The 20,131-nt window shown below is 47.3% G+C and overlaps 1 protein-coding gene and 1 non-coding gene across 4 annotated transcripts in view; both read right to left on the bottom strand.

Annotated features, from left to right (window-relative positions):
- The window catches only part of TM9SF4 (transmembrane 9 superfamily member 4), a 53,239-nt gene that overhangs the window by 10,649 nt on the left and 22,459 nt on the right, over positions 1 to 20,131 (bottom strand). For 2 of the 3 annotated variants that reach the window (XM_061127038.1, XM_061127037.1), the window contains exons 3-12: positions 17,201 to 17,300; positions 12,208 to 12,376; positions 11,981 to 12,110; positions 10,630 to 10,753; positions 9,237 to 9,355; positions 9,021 to 9,132; positions 7,723 to 7,793; positions 2,651 to 2,783; positions 1,980 to 2,061; positions 1,811 to 1,886 (exon numbers count right to left, since the gene is read on the bottom strand). In XM_061127038.1, coding sequence (XP_060983021.1) covers positions 1,811 to 1,886; positions 1,980 to 2,061; positions 2,651 to 2,783; positions 7,723 to 7,793; positions 9,021 to 9,132; positions 9,237 to 9,355; positions 10,630 to 10,753; positions 11,981 to 12,110; positions 12,208 to 12,376; positions 17,201 to 17,300 — 1,116 coding nt within the window. The remainder of the gene's footprint in view (positions 1 to 1,810; positions 1,887 to 1,979; positions 2,062 to 2,650; positions 2,784 to 7,722; positions 7,794 to 9,020; positions 9,133 to 9,236; positions 9,356 to 10,629; positions 10,754 to 11,980; positions 12,111 to 12,207; positions 12,377 to 17,200; positions 17,301 to 20,131) is intronic. The other variant, XM_061127039.1, reaches the window with a different exon arrangement.
- TRNAG-CCC (transfer RNA glycine (anticodon CCC)) lies at positions 3,745 to 3,817 on the bottom strand. Its single transcript has one exon. It is a non-coding gene; the product is annotated as a tRNA-Gly (tRNA).

Below are 20,131 nucleotides of genomic sequence, written 5' to 3'. Positions count from 1 at the left end.
CTTCCTGAGTGTCAATGCTGAACTGGTGACCTGCCATGTACAGTCTCCTTGCATCCACACAACAACCTGGAGACACCAGCGCCCTGTGGATAGATGAGGAAACCAAGGCTCAGAGAGCTGGTCAAGGTTACCAACCAAGGAGAGAACTGGGCCAGGACTGGGATCCAGGAGATTCCAGAACCTGAGGCTGCCCTGCTGGCTGCTTCCATCCAATGGAAACTCTCCTCTCCAAGGCCCAGCTCAAATGTCATTTCCTCCTTCCTGTCTGTCCTGGTTTATTCTGCTATGTAGCAGGGAATTCCTTGTCTGTCCTGGCTGAAATTTATGGACTGGCCACTGTGCTAGATACAAGGAAGAACAGGGAAAAAGTTCAGATCCACAAATGGAGAACAACACATGTGGCACTCGTAGGCACAAGGCTTTGCCCTGGCCCTTTTGGGGTACCAAGGAGGACACTGAAGTCAGAATCAGGGAAGGAGGAGGGAGCTAAGACTTAGCCACCCACACAGGTGCCAGAGGAGAGGCGTGGTCATACACCTGCATGACTGGAGCAGAGGCCCGCCTGGGAAGGGGGGCAGAGCTCCATACCAGGGATGGGTCACAATCTTGCAGGGAAACTAGGGAGGTCTAGCGTAGCCAAGGGTCCATGAGAAAGGCAAAGATGCCTGAATGTGGCCGAGTCCTGGGGATGGAGATGGGAAGGAACTCATGCACTAGTTGGCGGGAGATCCATCCACACTTGATAGATGAGGGCAGGCAGCCACCCAGGTGTCTGCCTTGGGGCCTGGGTGGATGCTGGCAGACAGGGTTTGTGCTGGGACCCACCCAGGGAGACTTGGAAGGTATCTGGTGGGAGACTTCATCAGTGAAGTCTCACCAGGGGAGAAGAGGGCTGGGTTTTACAGTTCTGAACATCCCTGGCTCTTAGTACACAGCAGCCCAAGGAAAACATCTGATGCATCAAGCATTCATAGCAGCCTGAGAAAAACACCTGATGCATGACGAATTCAGGAAACTTTTTTGATCTTTCCAGAACAACTGAAGCTCTTCCATACTGAGGGCTTACTAAGTGCCAGGAGTGTTAGCTAGAGTTGGGCTAGCCTGAGTTCCCCTGAGTTTTCGAAAGCTATGAGAATGGTTTCAGAAGGCTGGGTCTAGAGGCTTTTCCCAGTTTGGCACCAGGGGTTTCCCTGGTCCTCTAAGGACTTGCTTGCTCTAGGAGAAGGGGCTCAGGACTCCTAGGTGTCCTCTTGTTTCCCAGGTGCTCTCTCTTCTGCTGCCAAGAACTCTCCTCACCACCAGGACAGTGATTGTCAGGAGCTGACCCTACTCAAGAGGAACGGCGGCACCAATTCTGGCAAGCAGGCCGACAGGGACGTGGGGCCCGGCCTCTCCCGCCTGTGGCAGATAATTCTCTCTTTACTCTGCTGGGCAGGGTGTTCTCCCAGCAGCCCTGCTGATCAGGTTTTGACCTTAAACTTTTGACACCTGGGCTTGGTGCCTAACTCCTATTATTCTGAATCCCCTATTTCTACTTGTTCTTGAGCCATGGCACAACACAGGCTAAAAATCACCTTATTTCAATTCCCTCTTTTCATCAATGTGGCAACTAAGGCCTTCAGAGGTAAGCACCCATGGGTGAGGTGAGAGCCCAGGGCTCCTCCTTGGGTGCACCCCTCCCACCCCTCGTGCTGCTGCCCAGCCTCTGGCCTTGAACACCTCCCAGGACGTGCCTCTGCTGCTCCCGAGGAGCCCAGGAGGAAACGCCTCAGCTCCCCACCAGCACAGGGAGGAGATGTGGGACACTTACACAGAAGGCCCCTTTCTTCCACCGATGGCCCTTCAGAGTGCGGTACAGACGGCCGGCTGAAAATCCACCAAACACCCTGTGGGGAAATGGCGGGGGTCCGCACCAAGGAGACCTGTTAGCTGAAGCGGAGGCTGCCTGAGTCAGCCCCGAGCCCCTCAGACACACCTACCCCATGAACATGAAGAGGAAGCAGGCCGTGGTCATGAGCGCTCCCCGGCTGGAGGGTGATAGCATCCCGAGCATGGCCACAACTGAGGAGGGAGTGGGGAGAAAGGGAAAGTCAGGGTCTCTAGGCCCCAGGGCCCCATTCGGGCCAGCTGACAGGGCCCTGGCGCAGGTGAGGCTAGATGAGGCTCCCTTGGCCCTCCTCTCTACAGGAGAAGACTGGGTCTTAGCTGGGGTTCAGAGGGGTGCAGCAGTTATTATACGTCAGCAAAAAAAGAAAAGTAGGCAGACTGACTTCAGTACTGCCTATAACCACTATATAATCATTTGGGGGGTGTTTTCTGAGAAAAGAGACCTGATTCCAGTCTAATCCTGGCGTGGAAAGGGGTAGGTCATATAATGCCTGGCTGCAAAAGGAGGCCAACCTCCCCGTGCTGATCCGTGGCTTCACTGGCGGTGTGGCTGTGGGGGGTGCTATGGATGGTGCTGGGAAGATCTGAGGAGCAAAGCACTGGGGCCTGTGGCTGAGAGGACCAGCCCTTCTGCTGGGACAGATGCTTCTGTCTGGCCCAGAGATGCTGACAAATCCCTCTGCCCCAGGAAGGGAAGCCCACTCCTCAGACTCAGGCCTGTGCTGCTTCCCCCACCCCACCCCAGCCCCGCAGGCCCACTCACAGATGACGATGAGGATCATACAGAAGAGCTGAATGCCTGAGCCCAGCAGGGAGCTGAGGATCATGGGGTACTGGGGGGGCCTGAAGACATCTCCATGCACCAGCTTCCAGCCAGACTCTTCCATGGTGTCTTCCTGCAGCAAAGGGCCAGAGAGTGAGGCTCTGGGCTCTGGAGGAGGCAGCTCCTGCAGGGACCACCCTAGGACCCCCACCCTCTGATAGGGGCTGAGGGTCCCTTAGGCGTGTCTACCAGCTCCACTCTTACACAGGAGTGTGAGTGAGACAGTACTTCCCAGAGAACTGTCACGTGGGGAAAGGACGCCACTAACATGAGCAGACAGCCATATGAAAGGAAAATTTCCTCCCCATATGCCAAAAACCTACTGAACGGAAAAATAATGTAAACCAACACACTAAAATGCTGTGACAGTTTTTGAGTGGTATATTTAGAAGTTTTTTTTTTTTTTTTTTACTGATTATAAAAGTGATATAATGTTCTGAGAGAATAGCACTGAAACAAGTATACTATCAAGGGTGAAACAGATTACCAGCCCAGGTTGGATGCATGAAATAAGTGCTCAGGGCTGGTGCACTGAGAAGACCCAGAGGGATGGGATGGGGAGGGAGGCGGGAGCGGGGATCGGGATGGGGAACACATGTAAATCCATGGCTGATTCATGTCAATGTATGGCAAAAACCACTACAATATTATAAAGTAATTAGCCTCCAACTAATAAAAATAAATGAAAAAAAAAGTGATAAAAGCATACCTTATTTTACTGTGCTTAATTTTACAGCACTTCACAGGTACTGTAATTTTTACGAAGTGAAGGTCTGTAGCAACCTGCAGCAAGCAAGTCTACTGGCACCGTTTTTCCAAAAGCATTTCCTCACTTCGTGTCTTTGTATCACACTTCAGTGATTTTCGCACTATTTCAAAACTTTTCATTATTATTATATTTGCTACAGTGATCTATTCTCAGTGATCTCTCTTTTTTTTTTTTAAATTATTTACTTATTTGGCAGCACCGGGTCTTAGCTGTGGCACACAGGTTGCGGCATGCAGGATCTTTAGTTGTGGCATGTGGGCTCTAGTTCCCTGACCAGGGATGGAACCTGGGCCCGCTGCATTGGGAGTACAGAGTCCTAGACACTGGACCACCAAGGATCAGTGATCTTTGACATTACTACTGCAGTGGTTTGGGGCTGCCAAAAACATAAAGATGGCAAACAATCAAACGTGCGGTCTGACTGCTCCACCAACCAACTGCTCCATCTCTCTCCCTCTTCTCCAGCCTCGCTACTCCCTGAGACATAACAATATTGACATTAGGCCAATTAATAACCATACAATGGCCTCTAAACGTATAAGTGAAAGGAAGAGTTACATGCCTCTCACTTTAAATCAAAAGCTAGAAATGATTAAGCTAGAGAGGAAAGCCTGTCAAAAGCTCAGACAGGCCCAAAACTAGACCTCTTGCACCAAATAATCAGCCAAGTTGTGAACGCAAAAGAAAAGTTCTTGAAGGAAATTAAAAGTGAAACTCTGGTGACTAGAGGAACGATAAGAAAGCAAAGCAGCTATTTAGCTGTTATGGAGAAAGTCTGAGTGGTCTGGAGAGATCAAACCAGCCATAAGATCCCGTTAAACCAAAGCCTCATCCAGAGCAAGGCCCAACCCTCTTTAATTGTGTGAAGGCTGAGAAAGGTGAGGAAGCTACAGAAGAAAACTCTGAAGTTAGCAGAGGTTGGTTCATGAGGCTTAAGGAGAAAAGCCCATTTCTATAACAAAAAAGTACAAAGTGAAGCAAGTGATGATGGAGAAGCTGCAGTGAGTTACCCAGAAGATCTAGCTACACTAAACAGATTTTCAATACAGACAAAACAACCTTTGATTGGAAGAAGATGCCATCTATGCTTTCATAGCTATAGAGGAGAAGTTAATGCCTGGCTTCAAAGGACAGCCTGACTCTGTTAGAGGCTCATGTAGCTGGTGACTTTAAGTTGAAGCCAGTGCTCATTTACCATCCCAAAAATCCTGGGGCCCTGAAGAATTACTTTAAGTCTACTCTGCCTGGATGACAACACATCTGTTTACAATGTGATTTACTGAATACTTTAAGTCCACTGTTGAGACCTACTGCTCAGAAAAAAAAGAATTCTTTCAAAATATTACTGCTCGTTGACAAAGTACCTGATCACCCAGGAGTTCTGCTGGAGATGTACAATGAGATTAATGTTATCTTCATGCCCGCTAACATCCATCCTGCAGCCCATGGGTCAAGGCATTATTTTGACTTTGCAGTCTTATTTAAGAAGCGTACTTCATAAGATTATAGCTGCCATAAGACAGTGTGATTCCTCTGATGGATCTGGGCAAAGTAAATTGAAAACCTTCTGGAAAGGATTCACCATTCTAATGCTATTGGCTTTTTTTTTTTTTTTTTTGGTTGAACTGTGCACTGTATGGAATCTTAGTTCCCCAACAAGACATTGAACCTGCACAACCTGCCTTGGAAGCACGGAGTCTAAACCACTGGACCACCAGGGAAGTTCCAGGATTCATTACTCTAGATGCCATTAAGAACATTACTGATTCATAGGAAGAGGTCAGAATATGAACATTAATAAAAGTTTTGACAAAGTTGATTCCAAGCTTCATGGATGAAATTGTGGGGTTCAAGATTTCAGAAGTAATTGCAGATCCAGTGGAAGCCAGCAAGAGAACTAGAAGTGGAGCCTAAGGACTGGACTGAATTGCTGCCATCTCACAATGAAATTTTAATAGGTAAGGGGCTATTTCTTATGGATGAGCAAAGAAAATGATTTCTTGAGATGGAATCTACTCCTGGTGAGGATGCTGTGAAAATTTAGCAAATTTCACTGCTGTCTTATTTTAAGAAATTGCCACACCCACCCCAAGCTTCAGCAGCCACCACCCTGATCAGTCAGCAGCCATTAACGTAGAGGCCAGATCAAGATAATGACTAAGTAAAAGTTCAGATGCTGGTTAACATTTTTTAGCCCTAAAGTATTTTTAAATTAAGGTACTTCTTCAGACATACTGCTACTGCACACTTAATAGACCACAGTATAGTATAAACATAACTTTCATATGTACTGGGAAACCAAAAATTTGTCTCACTTGCGTTATTGTAATAATCACTTTATTGTGATGGCCTAGGACTGAGTCCACAATATCTCTGAGGTATGTCTGTATGTGCTCTTACATGTGTAATAAAGTAAAAAAAAAAATTCTTTGGTATGATACTGAAATGAACAAAAAGTAGTAAATGTGTATCACCATTTTTTAAAAATCCAGAAAGATTGAACAAAAAATATATAATTCGTAAACATTTAAGGATTAAAAAATAAACCAGAAAAATACAGAAAATGATTTATATACTTAGTAATACTGGTGTTTTGATCTATTTCCTTAGCCCTTTAGATAGGGACACGTGAGTATGTGTATATAGCTTTTAACAGGAAAACTGGGATCATACTGTATTGATTGATTATTTTCAGCTGAGGGATGGTCATGAGCATTACCTCATGCCAGTGAACACTCTCTACGATGACTATTTAATAGCTGTACAATTTTTCATTAAATTGTACAGCTATATTATACTATAACCAAGTTATTATTATGATATCAGGCTATATTCAGCTTATTTAAATTATGAAGAAGTCTGCTATAAATATTTCTATATCAAATTTTTATGGTTTTGATGCTCAGGGAACTAAGATCCCACATGCCACATGGTGGGGCCAAAAATTAAAAAAAAAAAAAAGTTAACTTTTTGACAGTTTATGAAACTTACTGTCAATTAACTACTTTTCAGCAAACTACCAGCTTACACTTGCACAGGTGGCATGAAAGGTGCTTATTTCACACTAACCTTGCCAACAATTAACACTACATATACAGAGCTGGGCTAATTTGAAGGTCCAGAACTGTCTTCTCACGATTGAAACTGCATGCGGGGGGCCTGATGTTGTGGTTTAGTTGCCAAGTTGTGTCCAACTCTTTTGAAACCCCATGGACTGCAGCCTGCCAGGTTCCTCTACCCATGGGATTTCCCAGGCAAGAATACTGGAACGCATTGTCATTTCCTTCCACAGGGGCTCTTCCCGACCCAGGGATTGATCCCGCATCTCCTGCATTGGGAGGTGGATTCTTAACCACCAGGGAAGCCCATGTTGGGGACTTATGCCTAAGGTAAAAACACTTTTTCACATGTTTATTAGCCATGTATTCTTGTCTGTATTTTTTGTTCATCAGCACATTAGAGAATTTTAGTGTTCTTTTATTTTAAGAGATTTTATACCAGTTCTTTTAACTATCATCTTCCTTTTTAAAAACATTTATTTTTAATTGGAGGATAATTACTTTACAATATTGTGTAACTATCATCTTCTAAAAAATTTGTTGCATAGTTGTTTGCCATTTCACCTTTCTGTTTATTTTGACATATAGGATTATGTATGTCAAATCAATATCAATCAAATATCATACAATATTTGTATGTCATCAAATCAATCCAGTTTTCTTCCATTATGTAAGCTTGGACATTAGAAAGCTGGACTTCCCTGGTGGTCCAGTGGTTAAGAATTTGCCTGCCAATGCAGGAAACAAAGGTTCAATCCCTGGCCTGGGAAGATGCCACATGCTGCAGGGCAACTGAGTCTGTGCGCCCTAGAGTCTGTGCTCGGCAAAAAGAGAAGCCACCACAGTAAGGCCTCGCACTGCAATGGAGAGTGGCCCTTGATCGCCATAACTAGAGAAAGTCTGTGTGGAGCAATGAAGAGCCAGCACAGACAAAAATAAATACATAAAATAAAATAAAAAAGGAAAATAAAATGAGAAAATCTATCCCAATCACTTTGAGTCATTAAACGCTTTTTTTTTTTTTAAACGTTTTGTTTTCCTTTTCAATACTTTCAAGATTTATGCTATGAATGATCATACAACACTCCACCCCCACCCCCAGTCCTGGTCTGGGAGGCCTGGAGCTCTGCTGCTAGATTGCCCTCCCTCTGCAAGTCCATCCCTCCCCAGCCAAGACCTCGTACAATGTCATCCTCCTTGTTATAGTTGGCGATGTCCTTCCTCAAGGTCCGAATGATAATCATGCTCAGGATGCCTGAAACAAATGGGGTGGTGGGGCAGGGGAGGAAGAGAAGCCGTCAGCACTGCCAGCTGAGTCTTCTGTGCTGCTGGTCCCCCCGGCACATGTGGCTTTCTCGAGTGGGAACTGGCTATGCAGTGGCCTCAGGTCCTGTCCTGGGCAGGGCTCCAGCTCAGCGACCAGGGGAGGAGCAAACAGAGGGTCACCCCTCAAGTGTGGGGGGCGGAATGAGCTTCTGGGATTGGTGGGGGCTGTCACAGGACACTGCTTCCACTCTAGGGAGAACAGCATCCCCGTTCCTCCAGTGATTGGTCCTTCTAACTTCCCCACGCTCACCTCTCTGATTATTTATTGCTTTTGGTTATCAGGTCATGGCCCATCTCCCTCTCACCTGTGTGCCTATAACCCAGACTACTCCTTTTGCCTTAACTCCTACTCACACTTAAAGACATCTCTTGACACACCCCAAACAGTTCAGAGGCCCCCACCAGCACTGGCACGGGCTGTTTCTCTCTAGGCAGTGGTATAGCGGTAAAGACAACGGATTATTGAACCCTGAGCTAACTTAATGCTTTTAGGCTTGGCTGGAAGGAGGGGAGGCTTGTGAAGTATTTATTAGCACCACAGCTGGTCCCAGGGTAAATGTTTAATGAAGACAGCATTATCTTTACTTCCTCTCTGATACTGAAAAGATCAGTTATGTCCACTGCCCTCCCGCCCTCCTGTCATCTGGCTTCTCACCAAGTGTGTCCCACAGCAGGGCCGTGTGACCCTGGCTAGAAGAGTCCTTCCCTGGGTTTCTGAATGCAGCTCCTTGTTCAGAGAGGTCTTCTTTAAGGCAGCCTTCACCCCTCCTCACTTAGTACTATCTGGAACTCCATCACCCCAGGGCTTTTCTGTCTCTCTCCTGCCACCCGAGTATAGACTGTGAGGGCAGAGTCTGGGTTAGGTTTGCTCAACACCATATCCAGCACGTGGCTGGGGCCCAAAAACAGTGAGCAATGACGAACCCTTGTTGAATGAAGCAGTGAAAGTGTATGTGAAGAGAGGCATGGTCTTCCCTGGGGAGCCCTCCAGAGTGGAGGCTGAGTCTTGTTCACCTCTGCGTGCCTGATGCCCCCACAGAGCCCTGCTGTCCATTTCTGACCCACCCTCGGCTCCAAGAACACCCTAGAAGTCTCCCGTGAGCGATGTGACACCTCAGCCCCTTGTTCTCTCCACCCTCCAGCCCACAGCTCTCACCTGACAGGAAGAAGACCACCACGACGGAGTTAATGATAGAAAACCAGTGGATCTGCACATCACTCATGGTGAGGTAAGTGTCCCAGCGAGAGGCCCACTTGATGTCACTTTCCTGGCGGTGGGGAGGAAGTGCTTGAGAGTCAAGCATGCTGCTTGACCACTCCCGCCCAGACGAGCCCTCCTCCCCTACAGCTGTGGGCTGCAGCCCCGGCTCACCTCCCAGTGCACAGAGTACGTGAAGTACAGCTGATTCTCCTTGCTGGGGTCAATTTCTTGGGGCGAGGAGTTGGTACCCTCAGGCAGGGTGCATGAGCTCTTCTCGTCTGCTTTGAGGTCTGCAAGAGACAGACTCAGTCTGTTCCTGGGAGGGTGGGTGCCACTACCCAGGGACTGTTCTGGGGGTGTACATGAGGGTGGCGAGCTGCTGAGAAGAGGCTGGGAGAAGAGCTGGCAACAACAGCTTTAAAACTGTGCTCCCCGGAGCCCCGACTTTTCAAAGAGCCTCAGGGGCTGCAGAGGGGTGTGTGCAGTGAGTGGGTCTGAGTCCCTGTTTAGTCAAACAAATTCTTCCTTCACTCAAAGCAAATATTCACCTGCTCGTTCAGTCAGTCCCATTCAACATGCAAACACCACCAGCCCACTGTCTCACACGTTTCCGAATCGCTCCCTTAGTCCCCAGAGTCCCAGTGCTCGAGCAATCAGTCCTCAGTCACCGTCTCCCTTCATTTACTCATCCATTCATCCTGCTATCGTCCATTCAGTAACAAACATACAATAAGCAGGTGCCTACTACCTGCCTGGTCCTGGGCTAAAAACAGTGAGAAAAGAAGACAGGGTCTCTAACCTTGAAGAACCACAGGGGCAGCAGCTGCTGTTAAACACTCACAGAGGAAACGCCAGGCTGTGCCCACGACACTGGCGGGAGGAGAGGCAGTCTGGCGCCCCGAAAGCCCAGGGTCTATGTTTTACAAGAGACTTCTGAGTATGACTTTGTTTGTTTGAATACCAGGTTCCACACCTTAAAAAAAAAATCCCGAAACCACCACAGTGGACAGAAGACCAGGCCTACTAAGTGGAAGCGTGCTCTGTGGCGAGCAAGGACTGCCAGGCGAGGAGAAGCTGGACGGGGTTCAGTCAGGCCCAGAGGGCTGGGCCAGGGCTCTCAAATACACACAGGACAGCTGACCCTGGGCCAACTTTAGTCTACGCCAGTCACTCTCCCGCAGAAGCACAGACACTGAAACTGGCTGCCCAACCGCTCTGTCTCTACCTCTGCCCCACCCCCGTTCTTGAGCTGGCTGGCTCTTATGATGGGCCCAGCCAAGCCCGATTGCTGTTTGCTCATGGCCAAGTCACCGACCTCTCTGAGCCTCCGGTTCCCATCACAATCAGCACACACCTCCCTGGTGGCCGGGAGGGGTTAAACTGGTAGGTGCCAGGCCAGGACTCAGCCTGTCTCTAACAGGAATGCAGTGACCCTAGCTTGGCTGGGCCCCTGTGCCACACATGGCCCCTATCAGCCATGTCAGGAGTCAAGGGCGCAGAGACCCCGGGTATGGAAAGCCCAGGCCCATCCAGCCCTGCCCTCTAGCCACACCTACCCACTCACCCTCCAGCCTGATGCTCTGGGGAATCACCTCGAAGCGGACGACGCGGTACGTGTGCTCCCGGTCCTCTTCCAGGTCTTCCCGGTGGTAGTAGAGGATGAACGAGAGGTGATTGTGCAGGTAGATCTGAGCAGAGCAACAGAGGGAACAAAGGAGCTAGGAGCCAGGGAACCACCAGCAAACCCACACAGAGAGACAGGCCAGGTATTCGATCCCTTCCCTCATTTAACAGACCCAGCTGTACCAACCTTCCAAATACACTGCTCTCATAGCAGTCTGTTACTCGCTAACCCTCCAGGGCTCAGTGGGGCTTATTAAAGTCCAGACGCCACAGGCTGGTATTCAAGGCCCTCTGTCCTGTAACCCTGACATGCTGGGCTGTCGTCACCTTCTCAGGCAGGTTAGTTCACCTGCTCCCCTGGATCTCTCCCTGCCTCATGAACGGTCCCCATCCTGAACTCCGTTCACAGCATTCACTTCAACTAGAATGCCGTCCCGACTTCACGCAGCTCAAGCCTATCTAGCTTTCAAGGCCCACCTCCTCTGTGACAACCTGAATGCACGTACACTTCCTCCGAACTCCTCTGGCACTGCCCATGGGATTGGGATTGGGACTTAAGATCCAAGGTCTCACACTGTCAGTTCTCGCCCCAGTTATGACAGAAGCCCTTGGAGGACAGTGACCGTGCCTCGAAAGAAATGTGCTTGTTCTTTATTCCCTAATAAGTAATATGTGTACAGTCTAGAAAATGACAAATATAAGAGAATCCCCGTTACAATCAGCACCACTAGCGTATTTCTCAGTGGTTGTGCTGCAGAGTGCTTACACAGATTATCTGATTTAGTCTGCATGACCCCCCAAAGGGCAGGTATGGCTATCACATACATTTTATAGAAAAGGAACACAAAGCTTGGAGAGGTGAAAGAAGCAGGATTAGGGTCACTCATCAACTAGTAAGGTAGGATTCAAAACCCAGAGAACCTGTATGCTCTTGACCACCACTTAGCTCGCTCTCTAACACACTGACGAAATTCCAGATTTTTTTGAAGGTGGGGGTGGGGTGGGCAGAATTACTCTTATAATCCATATGATCATACAGCTATACAGAATCTGACGTTTTAGGCACTGTGCTTTCCACTTTCTCTGTAGCATCTGCCAGCGCCGTGCCCACCAGCACCCAAACTTCCGACAGACCACACCTGGGGGCACCAGGAGGAACTTGCCATGGCCATCCCTGTATTTCCTGCTATAAGCCTAGAGCTGCATGTCTCCCCCTTCTCCGTGGCCCCGAGTGCTCATGCCTTTGAGGCGTGGCTCCCCGGCCCTCTGCGCACACGAGGGCATTCCAGTACCTTGTTGACATCTGTGAAGCCGAGCCGGTAGCCGTGCTCAAACTGCACGTCTTTCTCCTTCTTCTTGTCGTCGCCATCGCGGTTGGAGTACAGCTCTAGCCGGGTGGCCACGGGCAGGTTGTCTGCGATGCTGGAACCCAAGGCCCCACTCAGTCCCTCGGACCGCCGCTCCCTCAGGGCCCTCCCCCAGGGGAACTCGAGGCTGGGGGGAGCAGAGGCCAACTCACAGGTGGACGTAGTAGTCCTCTGAGATCCGCTCGGCCACGAGCCGGCTCTGCTCCACGGTCAGGGTCACTGGCTTATTGGACTGGCCGCACAGAACCTCACACTTCTTCTCGCTGTTCATGAGAACCTGGAAAGGGGTGTTGACAATCCGGTCCCCTCTCAGCACCTCTCCTGCCATAAGAGAGACAGATGGAGCTCAGAGCTTCAGCCCCGAGGTTGCTGAGGTCAGCAGACCCACGGAGACACACAGGGCCCACCTGGAAGGCTTCCAGCAGTCCTGCAGCCTGGCACACTCAATGTGCTACCCTGCCTGTTCAGGCCAAGCCTGCCCACCTGACCCCACCTGTTGCCCCCTCCTCCCTTTTGTGCTCTAGCACCCCCAGACTCTTCAGGGCACATCACACATGCCCCGTCATTCCATGCCTCTGGGCTGCATTATAATTTCCTTTGCCAATCCCTGCCCCACATTCCTGGGAAACTTTCTCAACCTGCAGGCTCAGCTTTTATTCCACTCTCTGGAAGCCCTTCCTGACCTCCTTGAGGCTGAGCTCGTCTCTCTCCTTGGATTGCCCTCAGCACAGAGGGAGCATCGTATGATGGTGAAGCGAGGATTACTGAACTGTACTCTGCAGCTTACTAGCTCAGCAGTCCTAGAAAGTAATTTAACCTTGATGAGGCTCAATTTCCTCATCTGCAAAATGGGGATAAGAGTACCCATCTCACAGGGTTACAGTGAGAAATAAAGTACCAGGCACAGAGTAGGAAGGCAACAAATACTATTTTTATCACCAGCATCACCTCTGCACATCATATGTCAGTGATGTGATTTTGCACAACGTACCGATGGTTAAAGTTTCTGCCCTGCTATGTGATTATGAGCTCTTTAAAGGCAGATAATTTATTTCTGCATCTTCAGATCCTGGTTTAGGCAGAGAGGGAGGTAACATAAAAACCAGCACTGGAGATTTTTAGCCAAAACATCTTCTTACATGAGCAACTGGCACACCCTTGCATGGCTATGACCTCAGAAAAATCTGCTGCCAGGTGTCCCGTGAGCAGGCACCAAGCAGTCAGGGACTAAACCCAACAGCGCTTCCATGTGAAGCCATTCTGACAATTCTACTGGGATGATGAGGAACTGGGGCGAGCTGAAGGAGACCAACCAAAGCCCACAGGCAGTACTAATGCCTGAACCCACCACACCTGGTCTAACGGCTGCCTGTCAGAGTGGACCTACCTGATGCGGGACTCCTGGCCTAGTCATTTGTTCGTTTGCTCATTTGTTCCTTCCTAAACTGGGTATCGGTTATATGCTGGGCTCTGAAGACACAATAGTGTACAGACATACTCATGGAGCTTATGGTCTAGTGGGAACACACTGATTAAATAATCAGGAAAATGAGAAGATATAGTATAATAAGAGGAACTTGCTCTAGATGTGGGAAGCAGGTCTAGGACAGTTTCTTGGAAACAGTAACGCTTGAACTGAGCTCTAAAGGAAGAGAGGATTGAAGAGACAAAAAGATAGAGAAAGACTATTCTAGACAGAAGGAACAGTATGTGCAAAGGCTCCTTTCTTGGGGGAAGAGGAGATGACAGTGTACACTTGAGAGGCCTGTGTAGTTGCAGTGCAGACAGCAAGGGTGACCTGAGGTGCGTCAAAGAGACTGGCCAGAGCTGGACCTTAGGGGGCCTGTGGGCCACACAGGAAGTTTGATCTTCATCCAGAGAGCAACAAAAATCAATAAAGGGTTTCTAATGGGGCAGCAGAAGACATTATCCAATTCTGGTAACAGATCAGTCTGGGTATTTTGTCAAGAAAACATCAGAGATGCAAGGAACTGTCTGGGGTGACGGCAGGCACCATGCAAGCGAGCAGTGATGGTGGCTGCATTCCAGGGTGTGGTGGGGTAGAAACAAGTACACAGATTCAGGAGCTACCCAGGAGGTGAAATCTAGGTGGCTTGGTGCTGATTGATACAAAGGATGAGTGAGGACGGGTGCGCATCAGAAAGACTCTGAGGTTTCTACAACCAAGTTCCAGTTCAAGCCCCCGGGCTCCTTCCTCTACTACATGCCCTACTGCCCACTTGTCTTCAGTGAGGTCAATAAGGGACTCACTTGAGGAAAGGAAGAACATACAGAGAGAGGAACAGGGCTGCAGATCAAGTAAGACGGGTATCCCTTCTTGATATTTGGAAATTAGATTTAAACCAAGAAGGAGGACACAGTGGTCTACAACAGCTCATTTCTAATAGAGAAGTATTCCTTTTAACTTTTAAAGCTGGGAGCAGTCATCAAGCCACACTAAACGAACAGCAGGCTAAGTGGATGCTCGAAGAGAGAATGACACTGTCCTCTAGTACATCTGCTGCAGATGTCCCCTCACAAACCCCCCCAACCCCCGCCATATAAATCTTCATCAGCGCACCAATCTGAGAATCAGGAACACAGCCCTCAGACAGCCCAAACGAACTTTTTGGAAAAGGCAGTCTGGACAACAGAAAAGTCAAAGTGTTACTTGATCAGTCTTGTCTGACTCTTTGCGATCCCATGGACTGTAGCCCACTAGGCTCCTCTGTCCATGGAATTCTCCAAGCAAGAATACTGGAGTGGGTTGCCATGTCCTCCTCCAGGGGATTTTCCCAGCCCAGGGATCAAACCCAGGTCTCCTGCATTGCAGGCAGATTCTTTACCAGGTGAGCCGCCAACAGAAAGAACTGCTTCAGAGTTAAAAAACCTTAAGGTTAAGGGACCTTCCTGGTGGTCCAGTGGCTCCCCATGCAGAGGGCCTGGGTTTTATCCCTGCTCAGGGAACTAGATCCCAGATGCTGCAATTCAAGATCCTGCATGCTGCAAGTAAGACCTGACGCAGTCAAATAAGTAAGGAAAAATAAATACTAAAAAAAGAAACAAAACAAACCTGGGTTAAAATCTCCACCCGCTGACCATGAGCAACTTTTTCAAACCTCTGAAGCTGCTGTGCCCTCTACTCTGGCATGGAGGCCAGCGTACCTGGCTGTGCAGTCACAGTGGGAACCAAGTGAGATGGTGCACAGACTGTGCTGCTCGAGGCTTTGGACCCTGCACCCACGGCTCCTGGGCTCTGCCACCAACTTGGTGAGTAACCTGAGGCAAGTGACTTCACCTCCTGTGGCTCACTTCCCTTGTCCACAAGTGGATTTTAAGAGTAGCTACCTCAGAGGGTTGTTGTGAAAATTAACTAAGTTAAAGCACAGATGGGCTCAGAACAATGCCTGTCTCACTGTGAGAGCCATGTAAGGATTAACGGTGATGATAGTGATGACGAAGAGAACAAGGCTTGCAACCCAACAGGCATTCGATCAAGGCTGTTTCTGTTCCACTCAGGGAGGAAATTTAACTTTAACTGAATGACGACAATGTGTAAGAGGCTGGGTCAGAAGTGGCAGAGAGACAGAGAAATGTAGGACACAATCCCATTGCTCAAAGAGCCCCTAGGCCACAGAGGGAGATGGATCTCATGCCACACAAAGATGGAATGAGATACAGTGTGGCAGGATAACTTCTGTACATTGTAATTACCATTTCTGTGAGGCAGGAACATTTCCTAGCTTCACAGAGGTTAAGGTCACCTAGTATCACGCCAAGGTGTGCCCAACTGTTGAGTTATGGGCTGCTGACAAATCCACACCAGCTCACGGGAAGGGAGGAGCTGCTGTGAGGGGTCTGGAGGACAAAGCAGGTCAGGACTCGTGGTAACAGCAAGGTGCTGGGAACACGGCGTGGTGTGGAGAGAAAAAAGGCAAGTGGGACTACACTAGTGGGCCAGTGGTGAAGAATCCACCTGCCAATGCAGGGAATGTGGGTTTGACCTCTGGTCTGGGAAGATTCCATGTGCTGCAGTGCAACTAAGCCCATGCACAACTACTGAGCCCACACCGTAGCGTCCATTAGCCGCATGCAACTACTGAGCCCATGTGCCGCAGCTGCTGAAGCCCGAGCGCTGCATCTAGAGAGAAGTATCCACTTGCTGCAACTAGGGAAAGCCCGCATACAGCAACAAAGACCCAGTGCAGCCAAAAGTAATAACAATAAAATCATTTTCAGGGGAGATTTGGGGACTGGCGGTGTTGCCTGCTATAGGTCAAGGTCTGCCCCAGCTGGCCTGGGATGCCCAATAACCAACAGAAGGTACAGCTGCTGGCTAGAGGTTCTGGAAACATCAGAACCATGTGCAGCCCTGACAGAGAAGGCAGCCCTTTTAGGGGCTTGCTAAATAACCAGTTCTCTCCTTCTCCCTCCCTAAGCTGTAAGAGAAGAGCAAAGTCTCTTCATTTCCTCAAAGTCGGGGGGTGGAGGGACATCCTTCCAATTTTTTATCTCCAGGACTTAAAGTGAGATGGGCAGAAAGTAAGTACTAATAATCATGTCCTCAACAGAGTCCTCCAAACATCTTTTCTTTTAAGCCTGAAATTCTACCAAATGAAGAATTACTTGAATTAAAGTAAAATGGCTGCTATTTATGAACACATATGCCAGACACTGTGCTGGCTGCTTCACACATTATTTGAGGCAAGGCCTGAACAGCTTAGCAAGAACTATAGTGATGTCTGCTTCTATCAGGACCAGAGATAATCACTTACTCTTAATTAAAAGGAGAGCAGGTTACAGAAGCCATGAAAGACAGAAGGGGATATCTGGAAATCAAGAAGAACCAGGTTGAACAGTAGCCAAGGGCTCCAACTCTGAAGCCTGACTACACAGATTCCAGGTCCAACTTAGCTATTAATTTACAGTATAACCAGTGACAAGTTCTTTAACTGTAAAAATGGGAATAAATACAATTACCTCCTTTGGGATGTTATGAGGATTAAATGAGCCAATATATAAACTATGTAGAATGGCGTCCAGCACACAGTATGTGCTATCTAAGGGTTAACTGTTATTATCACTATGAAAAGATCTGAGTTCCTCTTTGGGACAGGGTAACAGCAGTGCCAGAGAAGAACTTACCCAGATTCTCTGCCTTGTAGGTTATTTTGTTGGGCTGGCAGAAGGGCAGCGAGTAGTATTCGTAAGGTAGTTGGGTGCGAGAGCTGGTGAGCTTCACAGCCTGGTGGGAGAAGAGAGGCCATTATTCCTCAACCCAGAAATCAAGTGGACTTTTAATAATCCTCCCTGGTACCCACTCATCTTTAGTATACTCAGTATTATGATCTAAAAAGCAAACCAACTGCAGCAGACACAACTTTGGTACACTATAAATACACTCTACAATTCTGAATTATTTCACAGCTCACTACTTTCAGACTGCATTAAAGATTTTGTTTAAAGTCACAACCAAATCCAATATATACTCAGAGTCCTTAACGTGTTGATATTTAGGAACAAAGAGCTCACTCCTCATTCCTAACCACAGCGGTCTTCTGCCTCTATATCCTTGAGCCCGACCAGTCCTCTCTTGCCTCCAGCTTGGAACCCTGCTCCTCTCTACTTGATTCTCTGACTCCTTCTCACATTTGCATGCTCAGTCTCTTCAGTCATGTTCGACTCTTTGCAACCCTATGGACTGTAGCCTGCCAGGCTCCTCTGTCCATGGAATTCTGCAGACAAGAATATTGGAGTGGGTTGCCATTCCCTTCTCCAGGGGATTTTCCTGACCCAGGGATCGAACCCCTGTCTCCTCCTGCATTGCAGGCAGATTCTTTACTGCTGAGTCACTGGGGTTTCAGCTCAAATTCTTCACCTTTGAGTCCTTTCCTAATCATCTTACCAAAGGAATTCCCCCATTTCCTCTACTTCAACACTCCTAGTTATCTTTGTAGCATTTCTGATAAAATATAATTATTTGATTTTTTTTCCCCAAAGAAATCAGCCTCCCCTACTGGAATTTAAAATTTAAGGTTCGTGGATTTATCTCTGGGCTTTCTATTCTGTTCCATTGATCTATATTTCTGTCTTTGCGCCAGTACCATACTGTCTTGATGACTGTGGCTTTGTAGTAGAGTCTGAAGTCAGGCAGGTTGATTCCTCCAGCTCCATTCTTCTTTCTCAAGATTACTTTGGCTATTTGAGGTTTTTTGTATTTCCATACAAATTGTGAAATTCTTTGGTCTAGTTCTGTGAAAAATACCGTTGGTAGCTTGATAGGGATTGCACTGAATCTATAGACTGCTTTGGGTAGAATAGCCATTTTGACAATATTAATTCTTCCAATCCATGAACACGGTATGTTTCTCCATCTGTTTGTGTACTCTTTGATTTCTTTCATCAGTGTTTTATAGTTTTCTATGTATAGGTCCTTTGTTTCTTTAGGTAGATATACTCCTAAGTATTTTATTCTTTTTGTTGCAATGGTGAATAGTATTGTTTCCTTAATTTCTCTGTCTGTTTTTTCAGTGTTAGTATATAGGAATGCAAGGGATTTCTGTGTGTTAATTTTATATCCTGCAACTTTACTATATTCATTGATTAGCTCTAGTAATTTTCTGGTAGAGTCTTTAGGGTTTTCTATGTAGAGGATCATGTCATCTGCAAACTCCTTATCTTTGACAAAGGAGGCAAGGATATACAATGGAAAAAAGACAACCTCTTTAACAAGTGGTGCTGGGAAAACTAGTCAACCACTTGTAAAAGAATGAAACTAGAACACTTTCTAACACCATACACAAAAATAAACTCAAAATGGATTAAAGATCTAAATGTAAGACCAGAAACTATAAAACTCCTAGAGGAGAACATAGGCAAAACACTCTCTGACATAAATCAAAGCAAGATCCTCTGTGACCCACCTCCCAGAATATTGGAAATAAAAGCAAAACTAAACAAATGGGACCTAATGAAACTTAAAAGCTTTTGCACTACAAAGGAAACTATAAGTAAGGTGAAAAGACAGTCCTCAGATTGGGAGAAAATAACAGCAAATGAAGAAACAGACAAAGGATTAATCTCAAAAATATACAAGCAACTCCTGCAGCTCAATTCCAGAAAAATAAATGACCCAATCAAAAAATGGGCCAAAGAACTAAACAGACATTTCTCCAAAGAAGACATACAGATGGCTAACAAACACATGAAAGATGCTCAACATCACTCATTATTAGAGAAATGCAAATCAAAACCACAATGAGGTACCATTACACGCCAGTCAGGATGGCTGCTATCCAAAAGTCTACAAGCAATAAATGCTGGAGAGGGTGTGGAGAAAAGGGAACCCTCTTACACTGTTGGTGGGAATGCAAACTAGTACAGCCGCTATGGAAAACAGTGTGGAGATTTCTTAAAAAACTGGAAATAGAACTGCCATATGACCCAGCAATCCCACTTCTGGGCATACACACTGAGGAAACCAGATCTGAAAGAGACACGTGCACCCCAATGTTCATCGCAGCACTGTTTATAATAGCCAGGACATGGAAGCAACCTAGATGCCCATCAGCAGATGAATGGATAAGGAAGCTGTGGTACATATACACCATGGAATATTACTCAGCCATTAAAAAGAATTCATTTGAACCAGTCCTAATGAGATGGATGAAGCTGGAGCCCCTTATACAGAGTGAAGTAAGCCAGAAAGATAAAGAACATTATAGCATACTGACACATGTATATGGAATTTAGAAAGGTGATAACGATAACCCTATATGCAGAACAGAAAAAGAGACACAGAAATACAGAACAGACTTTTGAACTTTGTGGGAGAATGTGAGGGTGGGATATTTCAAAAGAACAGCATGTATACTACCTATGGTGAAACAGATCACCAGCCCAGGTGGGGTGCACGAGACAAGTGCTCTGGCCTGGTGCACTGGGAAGACCCAGAGGAATCGGGTGGAGAGGGAGGTGGGAGGGGGGATCGGGATTGGGAATACATGTAAATCCATGGCTGATTCATATCAATGTATGACAAAACCCACTGGAAAAAAAAAAATAATAAATAAATAT

The sequence above is a fragment of the Dama dama genome, chromosome 23 (assembly GCF_033118175.1).
Source record: "Dama dama isolate Ldn47 chromosome 23, ASM3311817v1, whole genome shotgun sequence".
NCBI classification, from domain to species: Eukaryota; Metazoa; Chordata; class Mammalia; order Artiodactyla; family Cervidae; genus Dama; species Dama dama.
This window is presented reverse-complemented; position numbering and strand designations above follow the sequence as displayed.